The 24,674-nt window shown below is 40.9% G+C and overlaps 1 protein-coding gene across 4 annotated transcripts in view; it reads left to right on the top strand.

The window, feature by feature from the left end:
- Nucleotides 1-24,674, top strand: part of fhod3b (formin homology 2 domain containing 3b) — a 90,678-nt gene that overhangs the window by 50,690 nt on the left and 15,314 nt on the right. For 2 of the 4 annotated variants that reach the window (XM_076889935.1, XM_076889934.1), the window contains exons 5-12: nucleotides 2,333-2,438; nucleotides 19,508-19,602; nucleotides 20,406-20,517; nucleotides 21,462-21,556; nucleotides 22,193-22,336; nucleotides 22,474-22,718; nucleotides 24,057-24,176; nucleotides 24,307-24,477. In XM_076889935.1, coding sequence (XP_076746050.1) covers nucleotides 2,333-2,438; nucleotides 19,508-19,602; nucleotides 20,406-20,517; nucleotides 21,462-21,556; nucleotides 22,193-22,336; nucleotides 22,474-22,718; nucleotides 24,057-24,176; nucleotides 24,307-24,477 — 1,088 coding nt within the window. The remainder of the gene's footprint in view (nucleotides 1-2,332; nucleotides 2,439-19,507; nucleotides 19,603-20,405; nucleotides 20,518-21,461; nucleotides 21,557-22,192; nucleotides 22,337-22,473; nucleotides 22,719-24,056; nucleotides 24,177-24,306; nucleotides 24,478-24,674) is intronic. The other 2 variants (XM_004541523.5, XM_004541521.5) reach the window with 1 other exon arrangement.

The following is a 24,674-nucleotide window of genomic DNA, read 5'->3' as shown; positions in this document are numbered from 1 at the left end:
ACACATTCACGCTCGCACTTGGACACATTACTGTTTTCTTGAGGCAGAGTTGTGCTGCTGAGAGTCTGCCTTCGTGGCAGCTGTGGAGTGTTCAGGTCTGGTCATACTTCACACTCTGGGCTGGGCTAGCGGGCAGTCGGTCGCAGAGGGGGAGGGATAACTGACAGTTAAATGGAAAAGAGAGCAACAGGCATTGATATATGCTCAGGATATATTAATATACCTTACTTTTTACACTCTGAGTGTCCCTGTGAGTTATCAGCTGTAGAGAACAGTGACAATTCTTGTAAAATATCTCTGATCGATGTCTTTCTTCCCTACATTCCAGTTCTGTAATACACATGTATGAGTTTAGTAACTGCTGGTCATTCTGTTTCTTTAGTGCACGCCTTTATGTTTAGGCTGTGCCAAATGACTGGAGTCTCCATCACAGATATATGGTAAATATGTTCTGGAAGCACTTAGACTTCCTCCTGGGGGAGAAGTAGCCCTGACCACCCCACTGTGTTTATTGCTGCTTTCCTCTCGATCCCATCTGAACAGTAGAGCGCATCAGAAAATGTTAAATCCTGCGGAAAACCTAATGCTTGGCCTTAAATTATGGAGTCATCGACAGGTGTGAGAGGTGCAGGTGGTTTTGTCATCAAGGACAAAATGTGGGATGAAGTGGAGGGGCCGAAGCAACAGGAATCCATTTGAACAAGCTGCAAACAGATTGCACTTCTCACTGCATCTGCAGCCACTTTTTACTGAATTTGAGAAACTTCTGCTGAGTGTTAACCAGCTGATGATTTGGAATGAGTAAAGTGTGTCTGTAGCTGTTCTCTTACAAGAAATAGTTTTTTTTGCCTGCAGTAAAACAAATATTACAAGTGTTGTTTAGTAAATCTTTTTTGCAGGAGGATTAACCAGTGGTTTTACCCACTGTGCGCAGATGAAATTACTATAATTTGCTCACATTAAGTCACCAGCTCTCTTGTTTTTGTGGCATTCATTTAGTTATAATATGATCAAGATAAGATGGACCTTTCTGTAGTGACTATCTGCACTAAACCAAGCGCTGCAGGCCAAAGAGAAAATACATTTTCTTGGGTAAACCGTGCCTTTAAAGATCAGCATAAATTATCTCACTAGATTCTTGAGCTGATTTTATCAGATTACTGTGCTTCTTAAGCTTACTTTTTATTAGCCTTATAGCTAAGTATATAATGCCCAGAATAACTCTATCAATATAATAGTATAAAGTAAAAAATACAGATAAACTGTATATTAAAATGGATGTAACCACTGTGACATTCATTGTGCTTCACTCACATCATTTCATTTACTTTATTTATCCATAATTTTATTTAAACTTATATAAAAATGTGTATGTATCACCCAGACACAGAGTTTAGTTAGTTTAGCTGTTTGACATACAAATAAAGTGCTAGAGTTTCCCTCACCAAAACTGAAGAAGACATTGTTTGGATAGGTTGTTAGTACAGTTACCCACAAGAACGCCACGGTACCTGCCAGATATTTGCATTTAAAATACTTCAAAAGGCACCAACATGAAAAACGAGGTAGAGATGTTGAGTTTGTTAGACATGAAGTCTAGCAGAAAGCTAGTAGCCATACAGTGTCTGCCTGTGTTTGTACCCACATGGCTCAGCATAGGTACCTCTAATTATTCATAACTGTTAAAGTTAATGCAATTAAAACAATGAGTTATTTAAAAATGGCTCCCCATACAGTTGATATGAAAGGGTGTTAGCTTTTGAGACCAAAACTGTTTTCAGCAAAAGGCTGTAAGCATGTTTGTTTTTGCTAGAAATTTGGCCATTTTCACAAAGGCATCTATGAAATCTGAGTTTCATTTGGAGCCATCCTTCAGTGACCATAGAAGCAACTGTCGGGTTTTTAAGTTTAAGCTTCAAACTTTCCTTTTTGATGAGGCTCATAGTTGGGGCTGGATTAGGTGACCCTGAACAATTCTTTAGTTATGCTGCTAAATGCTCAGGCTGCTGGGTGATTTCCCATAGTGCACTGAGTGCCATGCATTTATATGCTGCTACATTTTCTTTTCTCTCCCATAGTTTGTGGGGGTTTTTTGTCTTTTCTTTTCTGATGTTGGCTCTCTCTGGCTGCTGGAGGTTCCTTCCTGTTAAAAGGGAGTTCTTCCTTCCCACTGTCACCAAATGCTTGCTCATATAAGATGCTCTCATTTCTGGCTTTTTTACCTTGCAATATGAAGTGCCCTCTCGAGGCAACTGCTGTTATGAATCTACACAAAATAAATAAAATGTTTGAGTTTATAATCTTGGATATTTTCCTTTTTCTCTGTTGCCAGGATGACAAAGACCTTGTGCACGAGTTTGTGGTGGCCGAAGGACTCACATGTTTGATAAAAGTTGGAGCCGAAGCCGACCAGAACTACCAGAATTACATCCTCAGGGGTATGTACGTTGCAGAACGGCACAGCTTTGCACCAGTGAAGCTGACAGCCCCCCCCCCCCCCCCCCTCCCCCCCCGACCTCAATTTTACAACACAAGGATGTTATTAATCAATCCAGTAACACTTTTCTTTCCATAAACCTATCTACAGCCACATGTGTTTATATAAACTATGTAAATTGATGATTCTGCATGATGACCTTCTCACACTCACACATTTTACCCGTATAAACAAACTCAAATGTGTGCCACAGATAATGTGGATGCTAGGCCAAGTTTAGCAGCTGTTTAATTTATGTCTCCCGTGTCGGTGATGTCAGAGATCATGTGCGTTGAGGTTAAAAGGGGGCAGGGACAGCATGTTTTGGGGATACTAGAGGTCCACAGCTCTCTCTCTCTCTCCAAGGTCACTACCATTTAACAGCCTGCTGTGAGGAGGTGGGTCACACACGCTTAAGTGTCTAATAAAAGTTCTGGCAGGATATTGCAGATCATAAAACTAATTTTCCTCTCCTCCCTCTCATTTTTATTTTCCCTGCTCCTTATTCAGATTGGTTGCACTTCTGTTGATTAAGTTGGACTCTTGACGTCAGTGCTTTATTAGATGTTTGATTTTATATGTAGAACACATAATAAACATGAACTTGTTAGCTTGGATCGAGTCATTGCGGTTCGAAAAAAACAAACAAAACAAAAACAAAAAACCAATTGTGTAGCTCAGTCATCTCATCTGTGGTTTCTTCATTAAGCCTCCCTAATAAAAGGTCACAGTGCAGCTGACCCCTGTAATTTCGTTGCACATTTCCAACAGATGTAACCTCCCTTGTGTTTACAAACTAAGCTACAGCATGAGCCCAAATGCTTCCTCTCTAATTTTCTAACACGCCAATGTTGATTTTTTTATTCATTTTTTTGTTACTAAAGAAAAAAAGTGACAAAGTACTGATGGTGCCCCCCCGGCAGGTTATAAACATGAACATGACCCCTGCCTAGACCGCCTCTGCAGGCGTGCTGATCTTAAATGTTGGAGGCTTCATCTAAACTTGGCCCCGTCTCTGATTCAGACAGATAAATCACACGGGTTAAATGGCCAAAACATGACAGGCAGATAACAACTGGTTTTTGGAAACTTCAGAGTTTACCACATGCAAGAGATGTTAGTGTCATACAGCTGTGAATGATGAGACCACTTCTCATATCTGTTCACTCCTCCTTATTGTGACATCCATTTTTTTCCTTTAATGTTTGGCAAAGCATGTGAGACTCTTTCCTTTCCTTCGTGTGCTAGTTTATCGCCTCATCTCTGCGGATTGGAGTCCTGCCCCTTTCCCCGTATCTTTACATCAACATGAGAACCTAAACCAAACTAGCACTCTCCCTGAAGCCCGTCTAACCCATTTCAATTTTTGACCTAATTTCTCCTGACCAGCTGAGGAAATGTGGAGTGTAGTAGATCACCCTCCCTCGTGAGCCATGTGTTGGCGAACGCAAGTCGAGCATGTGCTGGAACCCAGATGTACAGGTCAGAAATGAATATAGATCTGGCGGCTTTACTGCTGATGACTTCCAAGAGGAGCTATGTCATAAGGATCCCCAAGAGGGGAGTGAATTATTTGCCTGAAATTTTCACACGTGCACACACAGAGAATGGAACAGAGGCAGATAGCAAACCAAGAGCAGTAATTGCTTTGGTATCAAACACTGATCACTTCTAATGCTTTTTGCTGTAATGTCTTTCAAGTTGAGCCCAGTAAAGGAGAAAAAAAAAGAAAAGAAAAAAAAAAAAGGAAAAAGTTGAGAGGAATGTGGCCTTGAACCCTGGTCTGTCTGGTGTGCATTAAAAACCTCCCGACAAAACAATCTTGCTCTCTTTCAAGAATAAATATCAATCTTATGGGTCTTTTGTAGTTGAAAAAGGCACAGTCACACGTGCACACCAGTCTGCTTGCATTTTAGAACAACAGGTCTCCAGCCTTAGCTCTGTGGAACATTGCCTTCATTGTAAATGCTTGTTCCTGCAGCATTCTTAGCAATCTACACCATCTCACTTTGCTCTTTTTCTTCGTTTTTTTTTTTTTTTCTCTTTCCATCTTCTTAAACCCCTGGAGGTGTCTGTGGCGGGTTAGTGCTCCCTCAGTGATGTGAGTGGTTTCTGTGTCTGCCTGGTTGGGGTCTGGCCCCTTTCACGGCCCCTCACACCTGGCTCGGAGGGCTTCCAGACCTGGGCTTAACTCCTTGGAGACCTGCGATTTTTTTTCTTTTTCTTTTTTTGGACCCAGGGGAAAGCTTGTATGCCCTTATCACCCCATCAGAGGAAAGGGTGTGAGGTCACTGTTTCAGAGGTGCTCGTGCCATCTGGTCTTCCTGTAAATCTTACAATCAGCTGCAAACACAAGAGAGCCAAAAGGGCAATGAAGGCCTCATTAGGCTCGGTCGTGCTTCTTTCATGCTCATTTATTATCTTTCGAAAGCAGCTCTTGAAATCATAAATCTTTTGTTAATGAAATGAAAATCAGAGCAAAGGTTTCATAGTGTATGTTTCTTTAGTTAAGAATGTAGTTTCTCAAACCAAAAAGGTGTCAAATGTTGTCAAATGTTCTTTCTCTGCAGCAGACTTGTTGCAGGTTGGAGAAGTTTGACTTGTAACTCGTGGTTAACATGCGAAAGAATGTATTTTAAACCATATCATTTTTTTCAAAACCTATCACAGAGTTAACATGATACATATCACTAATATATGACAAGAAGTTCCCAACCAAGCATCAGTATGTGACTAGTTGTTAGTGAGAATGCATTGATTAGAGATGTAGTTGTCAAAAGTGATGTGGCTCAGGAGGTAGCGTGGGTCGTCTACTAATCAGAAGGCTGGTGGTTTGATCCCTTGCCGTCAAAGTGTCCTCGGGCAAGATGCTGAACCCCAAGTTGCTCCTGATGTGTTTATTGGAGCGTGAGTGTTAGATAGAAAGCACATAGGTGTAGGACAACATGCTTATGAATGGATGAATGAGGCTTGTTGTCTAAGGCACTTGAGTACTCAAGCAGAGTAGAAAAGTGCTACATAAGAACGAGTCCATTTACCGTTTAGATTAGTTAGTGTTGTCTGGTTAGAAGCTGGTGGGTTTTACTTGTAACTGCAACTATTGTAGGCCTGCGCTTGACATATGGCATTGACTGTAATAAAAAACTGTTACTTAGGAAGCAAAGGTTCCCTGATTCGATGTCAGGAAAAGACACAAAGCCCTTTGGGGCTGTGCGTCTTTAATTTGACACAAAAAATCTGCCAAATACAACAGGTGGAGCTATCACTTGTGAATAAGGGAGCAGCTGAAAGTAGATTTGTCTTCTTCCTCTTCTGTAATTGCTTATCCCTCCTTTGTGGCACTCACAGGCTGCAGTATGTTATGTTACCACACTTTGAGAAGCATGGGTTTCATGAAGACCACATTTATAGTAAAGTCCAAAATGCTAATAAATCAGATGGTGGTTTAGGTCCACCCTAATATGTGCCTTTGTGCCATTCTGACAAAAAACGTTCTATTCTGTCTTAAAAAGTGCCAAATAAAATACTGAAAGTTGGCACAGTAACTCGTCGTTGTTAGTGCTTCCTCAGCCCCAAAATAAAAGCAGCTTTTGCCAAAAGGTCAAATAAGTTTCATCAGTAAGCTCAGACTTTTTTCTTCTTCACTGTGGTTAAAAAAAGATCCCTATGGTACTAATTATCATGAGCAAAACAGGCAGAGGAGTTGGAAGAACAAATGACAAGGTTTTTCCATTTGTAGAATTTATAGTAAGAACGCTAACAAAAGCAACAACCGTGTTTAATTGGTAACTGTAAAAATGGGAGCGACAGACAGAGAGGGCAGATTAAAGACAAACCAATTACAGTCAACATGAAGTAATTATTCCCTGCTTTGAAAGGTTCACTGTTGACATTCCTCGCCATAAGCTTTGTTTTGAGCTACACTTTCTCTGCGTGCACTTCTTCGAGGCCGTGCTATTTCAGCCTGCATGCTGCTGTTGACAAAACATTTGCCATCTGTAAGCACTGGTGGAAACAAATTGGAAGTGAAGCGTTAGTTTTTGATGTATGGGAATTTGGAGAAACAGACTCTTTTTTTTTTTTTTCTTTTTCTTTTTTGTTTCAGCTTCCAGAGCAAGTGAGGATATATATTTGATGGAAAACACATTTGTAAACAGGGCATAACTTATCTCCATACCCAAAAGGCCATCACACACTGAATTATACTGTATATACCTGGGCTTGCATGTTCTAACTTAGTCTTGAAAATTTATAGCTCTCAAAGATATGAGTCTAGAAGTATTACCTTATGCTATAAGTTATGCCCATATTTCATTTCATACTTTTATCTCATTCGCTCTTCCTTGGCTTCTATGTCTCGCTACCACTTTAAGATCTCCTGGTTTTAATGACACGGCTGTTATAATCCCACAATGCTGAAGCACCTTGACTTCCTGGTTTCCAGAAGGAAGTTCTCAAAAGGGCCGTGTGGGAAAGATAGATGTGTTCTAGTCAAGTGTTTCATTACCTCTTAAACTGTCTAGGACCTAACCCCCCCCCCCCCCCCCAATACAGCACACAGATCAGCTTTTAGAGCCACACAGCAGGAACTTTAGTGGCCGCCGTTTCCACAAAGTGCACCTGAAACACAAGAGCCTTTTGTTCAAATTTTAAGTGTCTGTAGTAGCAAAGGCTTTAAATTTTATATGTGACACACTAGCAAGACATGTGCAACGGTTTTCATCTGCGTGTCACAATCCAAAACGCTTCACCGTAAACAAAGGTAAGAGCAGCCAGCTTCATTTATGTACTCTGCACTTTGTAGTCGAACGGGCGGCTGTGGTGTCGAGCTGGAATGGAAACCTGTAGTTAAGAAAAATCACCATAGGAATAATCTAAGTTTTATATACAGTATTTGACTGGGCTATGATTTTAAGTTGGCCATATTAGGGATATTGGCTGCCACTGACATCAATGAGAGCCAAGAGTAGAAAAAAATCTGTTGGAAACCGAGGGTTAGAGCAGCCTTTAACCAGACAGATCGATAGATTGATATGTTAAGAGAAAGTTCTTGTGTATCTTAAGTGCAAAACAAAACACCAGCAGTACATTTTTTTAATACTGTGTGGATTTTTTTTGGGATTTTTTTAGCGTGGATTTTTTTAATCCACACTAAGGAGACTTTCAGTAGTCCTAAATTTAGATTCTGTTTTGATTGTTATGAGTGAAAACCCAGGCATAGCAGCAGTGTTGGAAGCTCTTCTTGGAAACAGTGCGTATTGTGTTGTCTGGATTGCTGTGCTGGAGGGAGACCTTTATGATGGCCCGTTGTCTGGATAAACATTTCCATTTTGTCTGTACCAAGCTGTGTGGATTTGTGCGAATGTATCAATATACTGCATGTGCTGGTTATTACAGGTGTAATCGTTTCCTTGTTAGTGTGATCGTGCAAGAATGACTTTTAAAAGAAGATAAAGTCATGCTTTGTTAATTTTTCTCTAGGGTAAAGGGAATTCGAGAGGGCCTTGCGGGAACTGCTGACACACATATGTAGACAAGAGCGAGACGGGGATCTCACGGAATGCCCTTGTTGTACCAATAGAAACTTGACCTCCTGGTTTGTAATGAGATCCCATGGGAACACGTGCATGTTTTCCACCCAATCTCATGCAGCTTTTTGAAAAGCCACTGCTCCCGCTGCCCTCTCAGTGCAAATCTTTTCAATCTGAAAAGCACTCACTCACTGAAACACACATAGACATTGTGGTGACGTGGATGTTCATTCATGCACACTTACAGCTTAAGTCTGCAGGTTATGGTCGTAATTCAATTTAGTTCAGTTCATTGTTATTTTTATAGCACCAGTTCACAACAACTGTAACCTCAAGGCATGTTATATTGTTAACTAAAGATGACACCCTTTGGTCAAGCACTTAGTGACAGTGGGAAGGAAAAACTCCCTTTTAACAGGAATAAACCTCTGGTGGAATGATGCTCGGGGAGGGGCAGCCATCTGTTATCACTGGTTAGGGGATGAGGGGAGGGAGACAGGATAAGATACACACTGTGGAAAAGAGCCAGAGATTATTAATAACTAATGATTAAATGTAATTATGGTTTATGAAAACAAGGAGAGGGAAAATAGGTGAGTGGAAAAGAAATCCTAATTGCATCATTTGAAGCCCCCAGGGTAACAAAGGGATGGTTCAGGCCACTGAGACACAGCCAATGAAGTCCCACCTACAAAGAATATTAAACATTATGGCTGTCCATTGAATTTGTATTAGGTGAATGTCTCTCTTTGTCAGTCCCCTTGGCAAGTAAAAAGAAAAACATTTTAAAGCTGCTGTTTCGTGGGATAGAACAACCTCATTTTTAAATGCTGCCAAAATTGGAAAAACTGAGCCTTTAATAAGATGTGCAATATCAGGCACCATCAACAGGAAGAATAGGAAACATTTTGTCACTGATAGGTCAAATATCTAAATGTCAGTTTTAAGTTCCTGCAAGTTAAGCTAAGGCATTTACACAACATTCAACTTGCATTACTGTAGTGGAATGTGGTTAATTTAGGAAATCGAGTAATGTTGTGTTTGCAAGTGCCTTATTCAGCTACAACAGCTTGCTAAGACACATATTACAGTTGGTTTCAACCAGCTAGCTAAACATTGATATAAAATCTAATGTTCTGTGGTGGCTGCAAGCATTTTGTTATTTTTTGAGCTCTCACTTGCATCTTAGTTTATGTTTTCCCCTCAGCTGAATGTAGTTTTCAGATATTTGGCATATCCTGAATCAATAAAAGTGTCTGATTGTGAAATGAAAGACCAAAGCCCCACAAAAAAATCTAGATAGTTGTAGTTGGTAGTAACAGGGTTTGGTAGTCTAGAAAAAGCTAATAATATTTTTATGCCTTGGTGCTGGTGATAAAATGTTGGTGGTCAAAGGTCAAGGACACTGTGACCTTTCATGTATTCAATCCTGGTTAATGTGAGATGTCAGGTACAGCTGGAGGAAATTTTATTACATCTGGGACAAATTTCCAGTAAGACAAGAACTGATTGGGGTTCGGTGGCTCAAGGTCGGTGTCGCTCTGACCTCACAAACCAGTTTTTATCCATAACTCAAGAAATCATATGCTAATTATAACAATATTGTACACAAATGTCTTATAAAGTAAAGTGATAAAACATATTTTTATCCAAAGGTTGAAAGCTCGAGTCTGGATCGACGCCGACGTAAACAGCAAGTCGACTGGTTGGCAGAGGCATACAACCCTGAGGCTGTAATCCTAGTCATGTGTTATATAGCTTCAGTACCTGCCTAAAAATTTGGTCCTCTGGGATGATGGGAATAACTTCATGTGGTCAGTGGAAATTTAGGAAATGAGTGTTACGCGTGATTTCATCCCACAGCCTCTCAACTCTTTCTGCTCCACTGGCACCATTTTGGTTTTTTGCTTCCAGCATGTTCTCTATAAATTAAGTCACCAGTGTTTAAACTGACATACTGAGTCACGTACTCAAATATACACAAGCAAATACTCCATAGACTGCTTGACACTGTGTTGAAAATACTAACATTACCTACATTTACCATTTACCTACACAAACACAGCAGCATGTCATCACGTGTTGGGGTTAAACTTGAAACCTTCTTCCGACCGGATGTGTCCCACTCTGTCCTTCCTCTGTGTCAGACCCCTCCGGCCCTCACGTGAGCAGACGGCTTACATCTGAACCCACTTCACCCCACCTGCCTGACCTATATTCTGGCTCCCCTTATTCTTCTTACCTACATCTGTAGAAGTTTTTAGCCTGAGCAGACCCACTGGCAGCAGACTTACAATCCCATCCCAGAGCCTGTTTTACGGTAACAGAATTCAGTATACAAGCCAATTATATTATAAGAATGTTTGATTTAGTTCATTTCTCAAGCTCTCATTTTATCATCTCTGACCTTGCTGTCTAAGGTACATAAACTCTAATTTGGAAAAAAAAATAAATCCTTTGCAGTTATGCAGCACGCAGGCACATAGATTGAAATCGTCAGTGTTTCACGGCTTTAAGGCTGATTTTTGTAAGCTGACTGTTTTTTGGGACTGAATTCAGTATGCGACTGGCCAGAACCAGACTCAATCACACTACTATGCTCTGAGGAGCAGTAAGAATTTACCACAGCTCATCTTTCAGTTCACTTTACAAGAGGGTGGATGTAACGCAGCAGCTTGTTGCCAAAGTCTTTCTCATTTGGATGCGGTGCAGAAATCATCTGTTGGACTTCTTCCAGTTGTTCATTGTCCTAAAATCATTTGATAAAATTTATTTGGTGCAGTAGCCCTTCTACTCTCTCAGCTGTTCAAGTACAAAGAGGTGAGCAGTAGAACAGAAAGTGATACCACATTTAGCTTGTTTATTCTCCTCATAATGTTGTAGGAGATTTTGCCCTGCTCAGCACTGCAGTGGGTCTGCGGTGCCTGTGGAGCTTGCTCAGCCAAATACTGGGGAGGCGCTCTGCGTTACTTCATGCTATTGTTCCATTAGGCCTGTTTGTTTGTCTTCAGGGAATTTGTTTGGATTTAGGCCCACAGTAAATTTTGTCAAATGCTGGCAGACATTTATTCAGGTCTGAAAATGGAAGCGTCCCCCTGTTGTTTTACTGTATGGGGTTCAAATAAGTAAGTCTGGTAGTTCAGGTAAGTCTGGCAGTTGGCTCAGTGATTGGAATTAGTCTGGCTTTAATGGTCTGGGTTATTAGCTGACTAACAAATGTCTTGGTCCAGTACAGTAGAGCTGAGTAATAAACTTGACTTTTTATGGCAGACAGACTCTAAGTCAGGACGGAGCTAGAGATATGGATGCAGAAATGAGAAATAATAAGAGTAATCAATCAGACTGTAACTTAATCAGTAACTGAAATTCATTCTTTTTCTTCTTTATAATATACTTTGCAAAGAACTGTGTGTTAACAAATTTTACTGAAACTATCAAAGATAAGTGTTTATTCGACAGAAAAGTTGAAATCATATTGTATACGTTGTATATAGAAGGGCTGTGTGAAGAGCAATTATTCCTTTATTCTAATGAGAAAAGAAAAACAAGAACACACCTTGTGAATATGTACAGGTGAAGTTTTAAAAAATATATGTTTCAAACTAAACCTGAGCCTACACCTCTTTAATGTTTTTATGAAAGTTTTATTTTGATGTGACACTTCTCTTCTTCATTACAGATGTAGGTGGTTCACAACAACAAAAAAAAGTTATTTAAGATGATTAATCACTAATTAATTTGGTTAAACAGGTTTTTACTGCTACGGTTGTTTTATACCCATCTGTCTCATCACAACTGATCACAGAGTGGTGAAAGCAGAGTCGAGGACAGCTTGATGAGCTTGCTGGTCTACTGTCATCAGTATCGCGTTAAAGAGCAGAGGGTTATCCAAAATATACGTCCACGAATAATCAGATAATGCTGTTTGCCTTTCAGCTCCCAGTGTCATGCTAACTTCCAGAGACACTAAGCTAGCATTTTTTGCTATGCTAGCTATAGAAGATGGATGGATATCCTCTTAACTTTTTTTAAAAAAAATCTGCATTCACTGGTGCCAGTGAACTGTATGTTAAGAATTGATGCAACTAAATCAATATGTGAGATATGTGTATATATTTTTAATCAGAAAATCCTGTTGGTTCCCATGAACTGACTATGAACTCATTTAACCAGTCTGTTTTGGTATCTGAGAAAGGATGTCTCAGCTGCTAGTTTAAAGAATTATTGGATACAACTTGATGCTAATATTGTATATTATCTTTTCCATTAGAGTTAGAAGGAACAATAAATCACTGTATTAGTGTGCAGTATCCCTCGTTCTCTCAGTCAGATATCCTTTCGTGTGTGACATCTACATTCATAACAACATAGTGATGGTCAAATAACTTAGATCAAGGCTGCAAGGTAAAATCTCACTAACCAACTTTATTGATCCATCCATTTTCTCACCCCCTTGTCCAATTCAGGTTACGCTTAGGGCAGAAAAAACAGATTTTGATTGTTTTGAAGACTTGGGAAAGTGGAAACAAGCCATAAACAAAATACTTGCATGATACCAGTTTCTTAAAATGAGCAGATAAGCAAACTCATTTTCCCGTGGGTGAAAACAGAGCTGTTCCATAAAGTTTAGAGCCGAGTTCCATAGATTCATTGCTACTAGACCTTTTCAATGAGTCATGTGATCCACTGTTGATAAACTGTTGATTGTTGCTGCTTTTAATATGCACTTAGATCTTTTATTTTAACTGATCATCCAATAAATATGTAAAACCATCTTAGGTTGCTCCAAATAAACCCTTTATACAAATTTGCTGGAAATACTCCTGATTTGTTTATGAGTCACAACAGGAAAAATAGTGGCTTTGCAAGTCTGTATTCAGTAATAATCTCCATAACTCTGTGAATACTAAAATCTGACATAGTAGAAAATCAATTTAGATGAAAAAAAAAACCTTTGTTAGGCCTTGCAGTATACAGCGATCCAGGTACAGTGGGTACAGGGAAGTACACCTCAGAAATCTAAGCGCAGCATCTGGCTAATGCACAGAATGCAAGATAAGAGTCTCCATGTTGCACTGTAGGGGCTAAAGATTTGGCCCCATTCCCAAAGTCCTGGTAAAATAAATGTTGCACACTGACAGACAGTTTGGCTGACCCAGTTTAGATAAATTCCAAAATGTAAATGAAACCAACGGGTCAGAGTGGTAAGTGGGAGAGAAGTGGACAGTTTTTTACTGTAAACAGAAAGTTGTTCATTTGATTTCTTGCATCCTTATAGATAAAGTTGTCTTTTTAAAAAACATATACGTCAGCTGGCTTGCATTGGTGCTGACTTCACAGACCTCAGACTGCTTCTCACCTCGGCAGTGGTCACGGAGCAGCCCTTCCTGCACATTCCTGGGGCTGTGGAAGATAATTGCTGTGGTTTATGAGAGGGAGAGGCCCTGAAGAAACACTTCCACCAGACTTCAGTTGTTTGATTTTGTACTTCTCTCAGAATTTGAGACACGGGAGCAGGGTCTGTCTCCTCCAGTCTCCTTGTCTGTGGTTCCCTGCTGCAACTCTGTGTCGTCCAAATGTTCTACTCACTCTTAAGGCAGTTGCATGTTGAAATAAATTGAGTGTAAGAGTGCTGCACCGATGACAGGCTGCTCACTCGACACTTCAAAGTTTCTTTAAAGCTGTCCTTTTTACCCTGGCTGTCCTTTTCCCCAGTGGCATGCATCTTAACTCTAATCACTGTGCTTTGAAGGGAGCTCATTGTCTGCAAGCATCTTATTACGTGACATACAGTACATACAAAGGGAGTTAGCAGTGTTATTGTTGCGCTTTGTGTGAGGTATGGTAAAGCTGCTCATGATTATATAAATGGAGGCCCACATTGTTGGCCCCAAATCAGTGCTTGAGAGTGGAGAGAGTCCTTTACAGACTCTGGACTCACATGTTCCTCTTATTAACCCTCTTCTAAAGTTATAGATGACTGTCTGTTGTACAGTTTAAAAACAACCCTGGGTTTTGGGCCAACACTTAGGGAAGTATGGCAAACGTTCATCCCAGTTTCAAAGCTTAAAACTGTAAGAAGCAGGCAGCCTAATTCTTAAAGGGCCGTTAAATGACTAGTTAAAGCAAAGTGTGTGTAAATCGCTTTCATTTGCAGTCCGCATACGTGATTGTTTGGAGAGTAATTAAATGTCTCCTTTTAACTGTTTTGACCAGAATATGAAGGTTTCCCATAATGACAGGTAATTTAATTTTTTTTCTAAACAGTTACAGTATCATTTTACCTAACCATTCGGTCTTTGCGGTTTTTGGATTTGTAGTCAAATCGTACATCAAGAGGCCGCTGGCAATGAATAATTTCATGAAGCAGCAGTTTTAATGAATGTGAGAAAAAAGGTAATGGCTGTGTGTTTTCTGGCGCCACATAATGGTTCAAGTAACATATCATTTCCATATCTTAACTGTTCGCTAAATTAAATTCAAATATGATATTTATTCTGATTGTTTTTTGCGCGGTTGACTGCTTGAGTGACTGGCTCTCAGTAGCAGAGATGTCAGACTCGTTTTGCATGGTGGGCCACATACAGCCCACGTTGATGTTAAGAGGGCCGGACCAATTAAATTGAACTTTATTTATATAGCGTCAAATCACAACAACTGTCACCTCAAGGTGTAACCAATGAAACGCCTCCATCTATCAAATCAAAGATTTTTACCTACACATTTAAAACCTGAGATATCGTAACATACAGCGGCTTGCAAAAGTATTCGGCCCCCTTGAACTTTTCCACATTTGTCACATTACAGCCACAAACATGAATCAGTTTTATTGGAATTCCACGTGAAAGACCAACACAAAGTGGTGTACACGTGAGAAGTGGAACGAAAATCATACATGATTCCAAACATTTTTTACAAATAAATAACTGCAAAGTGGGGTGTGTGTGATTACTCAGCCCCCTTTGGTCTGAGTGCAGTCAGTTGCACATAGACATTGCCTGGTGAGTGCTAATGACTAAATAGAGTGCACCTGTGTGTGATCTAATGTCAGTACAAATACAGCTGCTCTGTGACGGCCTCAGAGGTTGTTTAAGAGAATATTGGGAGCAACAACACCATGAAGTCCAAAGAACACACCAGACAGGTCAGGGATAAAGTTATTGACAAATTTAAAGCAGGCTTAGGCAACAAAAAGATTTCTCAAGCCTTGAACATCCTACGGAGCACTGTTCAAGCAATCATTCAGAAACAGAAGGAGTATGGCACAACTGTAAACCTACCAAGACAAGGCCGTCCACCTAAACTCACAGGCCGAACAAGGAGGGCGCTGATCAGAAATGAAGCCAAGAGGCCCATGGTGACTCTGGACGAGCTGCAGAGATCTACAGCTCAGGTGGGGGAATCTGTCCATAGGACAACGATTAGTCGTGCACTGCACAAAGTTGGCCTTGATGGAAGAGTAGCAAGAAGAAAGCCATTGTTAACAGAAACCATAAGAAGTCCCGTTTGCAGTTTGCCACAAGCCATGTGGGGGACACAGCAAACATGTGGAAGAAGGTGCTCTGGTCAGATGAGGCCAAAATGCAAAACGCTATGTGTGGCAGAAAACTAACACTGCACATCACTCTGAACACATCATCCCCACTGTCAAATATGGTGGTGGCAGCATCATGCTCTGGGGGTGCTTCTCTTCAGCAGGGACAGGGAAGCTGGTCAGAGTTGATGGGAAGATGGATGGAGCCAAATACAGGGCAATCTTGGAAGAAAACCTCTTGGAGTCTGCAAAAGACTTGAGACTGGGGCGGAGGTTCACCTTCCAGCAGGACAATGACCCTAAACATAAAGCCAGGGCAACAATGGAAGGATTTAAAACAAAACATATCCATGTGTTAGAATGGCCCAGTCAAAGTCCAGATCTAAATCCAATCGAGAATCTGTGACAAGATCTGAAAACTGCTGTTCACAAACGCTGTCCATCTAATCTGACTGAGCTGGAGCTGTTTTGCAAAGAAAAATGGGCAAAGATTTCAGTCTCTAGATGTGCAAAGCTGGTAGAGACAAACCCTAAAAGACTGGCAGCTGTAATTGCAGCAAAAGGTGGTTCTACAAAGTGCTGACTCGGGGGGCTGAATAATTACGCACACCCCACTTTGCAGTTATTTATTTGTAAAAAATGTTTGGAATCATGTATGATTTTCGTTCCACTTCTCATGTGTACACCACTTTGTATTGGTCTTTCACCTGGAATTCCAATAAAATTGATTCATGTTTGGCTGTAATGTGACAAAATGTGGAAAAGTTCAAAGGGGGCGAATACTTTTGCAAGCCGCTGTAAGAAAAAGAAGTGTAATTTCAACCACACCAGTCACTCAATCACAAATTTCTATGGTAGATAGTGGGGAAAAAAATGGTAACTTTTCTCTCATTCAATTGTTTTCTTTTTTCTCTTAATCACGTCAATGAATGTCATAAAAGCTGTAAAACGTAGCAAAATACAGTGCAAAATATATGCCTTCACATTTTCCATGCAGTGAGGCTGGTTTGGAGTCTTTGCCGGGCCGATTCTGGCCTTATGTTTGGCACCTCTGTTCTATAGGCTAAAACCTTTAAATGTTGCCTTGTGATAACATGTCAGCGTGATCTAAAAGCCTGCTCGCTTTGTGGTGGATAGATAAAGTCTCATCTGTCAGCAACTGAACATTCGTGTTGCGTAATGACACTTAAAAGTCTCATTAAAGACGCGTGTTTTCAGTGGAATTTCTTAAAAGCACATTGCACTAAGGCAGATACCGTACACAGGTGCACGCAAGAGATAAGTGTGCAGTGATGATATTGCAGGTCTGCTAATGCCACACAGCTCTTTAAAGTTGAGGCTGTTTTGTGTTTGTATAAAAATTGACTGTGCATCATTATTTTGTACACTGTGCTCACAGTGTGCTGTAAATGATCTCTTTAAAGCTGTCTGGTGGGAGAGCTACAGAGGGTTTCTCTCTGGCCTGCACTGACCGATAGTCAATCGCTTTTTCAAAAACACATTCTATTGTGGTCTGCTGTGACACAACGCCCAGAGCTCGCAGTGGGAAAGGACCGTTTCTCTGTTCTGACATGTTGCGAGTACTTAACCCCAATTTATAAAAGATGCACTGTCGCCACCGCTGCTTGCTGCCGCTGCAGTACGCCGACAGCAAGCACATACACACAGACACACACAGGGCCTGTCCACCCACACGCTCTCACACATCATGTACACACAGCAGCTGCACCTGGGAATTTTGGCCTATCAGCTGCATATTCGCGATTTTCAATGCCGCTCTAGAAGACTGCATGAAGAAATTTATACGTATATAACAGAAAGTGCAGCCTGTCATCATAACATGTTATAAGAAAGTGATGTAAACATACAAAGAAGAGATTAGATCAAAATCTGTGAATGTATACAGTTTCAAAGCACCTGTTTCTCTGCTTTTTTGTCACAGCTGCTAATATATCTGATCACTTTTATATATATGATCCTTCTGAATAAAAACACCAATGGCTTGACTTATTGAGAATATTCTCCTATGTATTATTACCTCCCAACACTCTAACTTCTGCCAAGAAACAGTCAAACAGGCTCTCCAAAAATGTTCCACTTTTAATGCGTCACGTGCTCTTCCCCCCGTGTCAGCTAATGTATCATGTAAAGTTTCTGTGGGTTCAAACTGAACTCATCTTGTTGTGGTCTTCTGTATGAAAGCATTACTTCTACATGTGTGGACTTCCTCTGAGATGCTGCTTTAAAAACAAAACAAAAACACCCACCACATTTTAAATGGTGCTTTTGTCTGTTCCACTCCTGTCCTGTAATGTTTATCTCCCTTCCCCCATCTCCTTCAACAGAAGCCCTACACTTTTACTGCCCCCCACTGAGATCCCTTGGCTCTGATTAGGTTCTTATTTATGTATCCTGTTACAGATAGAAGTCATGTCAGCTTCCATTGAGGCACTCTGCTCAGTTATACTGCCCCCAGTTGTGTCCACTAACTTGAGAGTTGAATATGGACAAGTGATGTTTTTTTTTAAGATCTTCACCTAATTGTTGAGATTTTCAATTTTCACAGCAACTCCAGTTTGCATGTACAGTTCATATATAATTACTACTACATTTACTACAATTACTACATATATAAAACTAGAGTGTTGGAAGATCATTGTCTTATTTCACCAAAATAAAAAAGAATTAGAGAATGTGTGAATAATACAGGGGGAAATGATCTGATAGTGTACATTTTTGGTCTTATATACAGTGCTGTGCACAAGTCTTGAGCCATTCCTCATTTCTTGATAGCTTGCTTGCAAGGAGGCAGATTTTCTTGTATATTTTTTGTCATCTTGAACAAGTTTTCCAGGTTTTCTGAATGTTTTCAAAGCTTTTCTTCAACCATTTTCAAACCAGTCCTCATACCCGACCAGAGCAATGATTTTTGTTCGTTAAGCCACTTAATATCAACATATGAATCATTCAAGCATAAGGAAGGCAACCAGCTCAAGAGGTGAAACAGTGTTTTGCCTATGCATGACATTTTTAAATGGTATCTTCAGCAGAAGTGAACGGTTTCAATGGAAGGATGTCAAGAAGTCATTCTTAATGGAGGAAAACGGGTAGAAAAGCCTGAGGTATGCCAAATTACACAAGAACTCAACTGAAGGTCAGTGTCAGAAGTCTTATAGAGTGATGCATTGTCAACAGTATTTACAGAGGAGGAATTATGAATGCAGAAAACTGCCATCATATTTTAGTCCACTATGACATACCATCTGGTAAGATCCTGATTGGCAGAAGCTTCATTCTTGACGCGACAATGATCCCAAACACACTGCCAATGCAGTAAAAGCAGAGTCATGGTTTGGCCTCCCCAGCCCCCCCTCCACGTTATCGAAGCAGGCTGGGATCATCTTGACAGAGAACAGACTGAAAAGCAGCCAAAACCCAAAGAAGAGCTTTGAATGTCCTTCAAGAAGCCTGGAGAGCAATTCCTGAAGACTCCTTAAAGAAATGACAAGAAAGCTGCCTAAGAGAGTTCAGGCTCTGATAAAGTAAATCAAATATTGATTTCCAATCTCATTAAAATCAATTGTACAAACTCTGGTTTCGCCATATAAATTTCCATGTATACTTGCACGTATGAGTAAACCACTGTACCTCATTTATCTAGCAAAATATAAAGATTTTTGCACAGTATTGTACCACAAGGTCATGTCTCCTGTCATATATTGGGGCTGAAATCTCTCAAAAAGCACCAAAGTAAACTGAATACAGTCTGTTATCCCTTAATCATTGGTGAAACTTAAGTTTCACCTGCTTTGCATAGTCAGGATTCCACTGAGAGCAAAGACAGGTTTGATGGACAATTATGAAACGATGAAAACATCAACTGTAATACCATAAGATTGACCATCCCTGTGCTCTTTCCTCCCATGTCTTTCTTTTGTCTGCCTTTCCCACTCTCCTTTTCTCCAGCTCTTGGTCAAATAATGCTGTACGTGGACGGGATGAACGGCCTCATATCTCACAATGAAACGATCCAGTGGCTTTACACGCTGGTTGGATCCAAGGTAAAAAAAAAAAAAAAAAAAATGTAAAAATGACTCCACACTGTAGATATCCTGTAAGATCAACTCAACGACACCACCTGGCCACTGATGAGAAGGATAAAATCCTATACTTGCTGCCCTGCTGTCAGTGTGGTCACCTCAGCCCTCTACTGGCCAGACTGCAGTATGTGCAGCAAATGTGCAGCAGATGAGGGAGCTGCACTGGCTCTCTTTTCACACAGTTTTGATGTTCTTACAAATTACTTTCCTGCCTTTCCGTGTAAATACTGACAAACTATTTGGTGTCTGGTTTATTTTTCTTTTAATTTGAACCCTGTCTTTGTAATCACCTCGCCAGGAAAGAAAACTTGTTTTGCACCACCCCTCCCATTGTGTTGATTTTAACCTCAGCTTTGCAGCATATCATAACCATAACACTCTTCTCACCTACTTTTTTTTCTTAAATCTCTTTTTCCATATTTTACAGTGGTGTAAATCACTGGAAACATTTACTAAACCTTAGATATCTTGCTTTATTTTGAGGCTCATCTGTGGTTCAGCATTTTGATTTTTATGGCATTTTTATACCGTCTGACTGCTGTACAGTGTCTTCCCATGAGCTGTCAGAGGCACACAGCACTCTTATCAAAACCTTGCAAGACTGCCCCTAAAGGAAAGGGCTTTTACCATTTGATGCCATTAAGCATCTGGAATTTAAAGGGCTTGCACATGCTCATCATAGTTGTTTGCAGAAACATTAAGTTCACAGTTGAATTTGTGCGCTCTGTGTTTGTTGCTTTAACAGATTGTTTTTCTTTCCACAGTTTCGTCTGGTGGTGAAGACATCCCTAAAGCTGCTGCTGGTGTTTGTCGAGTACACCGAGTCCAATGCTGCCCTTCTCATAAAGGCTGTGAACGCTGTGGATACCAAAAAGGGTACGATGCTTGCATAACTGAGAAACAAACATAAATGCACAACACTACTGTCAAAGGAGGGACCGACTCGTTCTCTATTCCCACACTCACATAGTATAGATATTAATAAAGGAGAAAACATCGGAAACCTGCTGCATTAACCAGAGTGTCAGTGAATTCAGTGTGTAATATGTTGGAGCTAATGGAGTTATTTGCATATGCTAGTCTTTAAGCCAATCATAAATTCCACTTACTTCCCCATAAAACTACAGTGTGTGCTACTATTTAATCATTGAATATGTTCACCTTATATTTAGTCTCTGTGGGATTTGTTGCTACATAGCATCATCATTAAGTTTTAATTCTCGGCTGCTCAGTGAAACCTGAGCAGTAAAACACAGAAAGCGCAGTCCGATCAGTTGTTCTCAGCCGCGCCACAGCCACACATGGAATGAGGCTTATTGAGAAGGAGTCTATCTCCTGCCTGCAGTGGGGTTCAGTTACCTGCCATCCTAAAAGCTCAGCATTGTGCTGTGGCATACAGCAGGGGGTTGGTCATCCGTGTGCAGGGCTCAGGTATCCCTCTGTCACTTCTGCTGTTGCGTAAGAGGACTGAACATGATCCCCTGTCTCCCGATGAGAGGAGTTGGTCTTCATGGCTGAGACGGTGCTCCTTGCTTATTGCCACATGCAGACGCCTCCGTTTTTTGTTTTTCATTTTTACTGCTGTGTTTCTAGAGGAAGATGAAAGCCATACTGCAAAGTCTGCTGGCGCAATAAGATGACTTAAAAGGTTTTATTTTTTATATTGCTACACAGCGACAGAGCCAAATCGGTTTTTATGACAAACTGTGAGATGATCAAATGGATGATTTCAGATTTTGTAGTTGTTCAGCATCTTTGTAAACCTTGAAATAACTTTTCTTTTTATACACACTTGTGTTGCATGTGTTTTCATGATGCAGGTACAAAACTGTGGTCAAATGTCATGGAGATCCTTGATGAGAAGGATGGAGTGGATACAGAGCTGCTGGTGTTCGCAATGACGCTCATCAATAAGGTCAGTAAATACTATTTAGATACTATTTAACCAACTATTTCTGCATTACCTTGGAGTATAGCATTTACCTGCCTGTTTCTAGTGGTTTTCCTTCCCAATCTGCTACATTTAAAGCCCCCTTTATATATTGTATATAGATTGTTTTATCAGCACCTGAATAATGTAGAGATAACAAAGAAAGTCTTTTGAGGTGAGAGGTCATTTGTATTTGTGTGTTTGTGGGATTGCAAATGTTGCTTATATGAAATTGCAGTAACTGTGGTAATGAAGAATAAACTGCAGGAGTGTAAAATGATTTAAGTGTGGATACAGGGCTGCTGGTGTTCAGTGTTTATTATCCTTGTGGATATAGAAAAATGTGTTTACATACTACTAATGTGTTTAGGTATACAGCCTGGCTACAGATCGTTTTTAAATATATTACTTGAATATATTATTTATTACTCAGATTAGCTTCAGTCCTGCAGGTGAATTATCAGTTTAGTTTTGTTATTGTTTCATTATCATGTGTTGGCCCTGGCAAGTATCGAGGGTGTACCCTTCCTGTTGCCCTGTGACAGCTTGAATGATTGGATAAGCAGCTAAGAAAATGGATGGATGGAAAATCGCATGTGTTTGCTTCTGTGCGTGTCTCAGACGTTGGCAGGCCTACCAGACCAGGACTCCTACTATGACATGGTGGATTGTCTGGAGGAGCAAGGCATCGAAGCCACGGCCCAGAGACACCTAAGCAGAAAAGGCACTGATCTCGACCTCGTGGAACAGTTCAACATCTATGAGGTCAGGAAGCCTTCAGTACAAACCTTTATCTCTGTACAAACAAGCTCAGTGTGTCTAATAAGTCAAATAGCAGCCGGGAATGCGTCTGTGTAAAGATCCCTGTTATACTTTATTCACTCGCTGTCTCTTTGACCTAGATGACTCTCCGTCATGAGGACGGTGACGATGACACCCAGTTGCCCCCGAGTGGGCGAAAGGACCGCCGGCGGGCCAGTGTCGGCGGCACTAATGAGAGGCGAGGCCTGGAGAGAAGACGCAGCCGAAGACATTCGCTTCAGAATAGCAGAGGCCATGCTTCTGCCCCAGCATCACCCAGCACTAGTCACGCTCGTGCAAGTGGCTTCCTCCGCTTTGGTAGCCAACATGAAGATATCAGTGAAAGGTAAAGTTTGCAAAAGAAGCAAAGGAGAGGAGAAGTGGAAGAGAATTAGGACACTAAAAGAAAGATTTAGTTTGGCGTTTATTAAGTAATGACCTAGAGCAGAGCACATGCACAGGCAGGTCGACCATGACCTCGTTATTAAATGTTTCATCCAGCTGGGTGATCTAAAGCCTGAAAGATAGCTGCAAGTAAAAAGGAATCACAAATGATTCCCATTGAGTTATTTTACAGGAAGGCTGCCCGACTACAAGTGTGTATTATATTTCATTTGTGGAGCTCTACCCTGTCCAGAGCTGAGGAAAAGAATTTCATTATATAGTAATTTAAAGAATGGCAAAGAGAAGACTGCTGCAGCAAAGTGACATTTAAATTAATTTTCTGTCACAGACATTCTCCTGCCGCTCGAGGAAAAAGGAAGCCTTTGCAAACACGAGATATGAGCTATCTGCTCTCACTCTGAAGTCAGGCTTCCTTCAGCGGGCGTGCACTGAACTTAAACTCCACCATGCCACATGTTTTATATATGACAGACCTTGGTGACTGCACAGACTGCATCTGGTGACTCCGGCAAGAAGCAAATTGCAGCCTTGTTTAAATGCTTAAAGGGATTATACCCGATAAAAGCACAGATCCTTTTGATGAACATTACTTTAACCTCTTTATTCTAGATCATGCTCCAGGAGGCAAACTGGAAATTATTTGTAGTCTTCTTTTTTGTCTTTCTCTCCCCAATCATTATTAACAAGCTTTTTACAAGAAGCATACCCCTTACCCCTGGTAGCACTCAGATCTTCAGGTTAACTTAAATTCAATCCAGCAGGTCATATGATACCATGCTAGCTAGCTTCTTCCAGTCCACCACAGGAAATTCAAGCCGCCTTTGAAGATCACAATTTTCCATATTGTTAATGAAATCCAGACAACTGAGAGAGATCCAAACAGCAAACCGGCCCAGACTCGTGTATGGCGACCCCCAAACTATCAGCTCAAACACACAACATATCCTACAGGCTTAACACTCCTTATTAAATCAAATACTCTTCTTCTCTTTTGTATTAGTGGCATTATTAAAGTTGTCCTTTAACTGTTTTATCATGTCATAAAACCAGGATTACTAAAATTCTACTAACCTTCTCAGGCATGTCTCTCTTCTACACTAATAATTTTAATGCTTTCTTAAAAAGCATGTCTGTAGATTTTCGTCATTTCTGTGTGCTCTCCCTTTCATCTTCTGCTGTGTGGTTTCACGTTGTCTTTGTCCAATTTCTCTTCTCTCTCGCCTCCCCTGCATCCTCCCGTTCCTCCTTTCAACCCTCAACCCCTCCTCGCCCACCACAGGGAAGAGGAAGAGGAAGACGATGAGGCTGATAAGGAGGAGGGTGAGGAGGAGGAGGAGGAGGATGAGGCAGATGATGAAAGTCATCCAGTCTCTGATTCCTCTAGTCAGGGCACTCACAGGTATTTTAGGCCAACTACCGTGATACAGTTTCTCCATTTTTATTCACACAGTGCCTCCCTACTTTCTCTTCCATTTTGGATTATTTTCACTCTCTCTCGACTCCTACTCTCTTGTATTTTGTCATCCTAGTGCGGTTCCAGATGTAGCAGACACTCCTAACATGTGTTTGAACATAAAGTGTATGGCCAACATCCTCCCTAAAGCCAGTGACCCTGAAGGGCAGAGAGAGTATCTCAGCGTCAAGACCAGGGCATCTTCTCCTGTGTCCGTTCCACCTAAAAAGAGGACCTTTAGTCCTTGGTGTGTTCCTCACAGCCACCTGACTCTTTCTTCCAATTTGCTTTGAATAGAGCGACAAGCTCAACACACCCTCTGTATCAGTCCACCCCAGCCTCTCCACCCCTTTTCCATCCCTCTGTCCCCTGACTTAAACCAGAGGCAGGTGTCGTTTGCGGTTGAGAAAGCACTACTTTACATGCACACCTCTCAATGTGGAA

The sequence above is a fragment of the Maylandia zebra genome, linkage group LG11 (assembly GCF_041146795.1).
Source record: "Maylandia zebra isolate NMK-2024a linkage group LG11, Mzebra_GT3a, whole genome shotgun sequence".
Taxonomy (NCBI): domain Eukaryota; kingdom Metazoa; phylum Chordata; class Actinopteri; order Cichliformes; family Cichlidae; genus Maylandia; species Maylandia zebra.
Note: the sequence above shows the minus strand (reverse complement) of the source record. Positions and strands in the feature narration are given on the sequence as shown.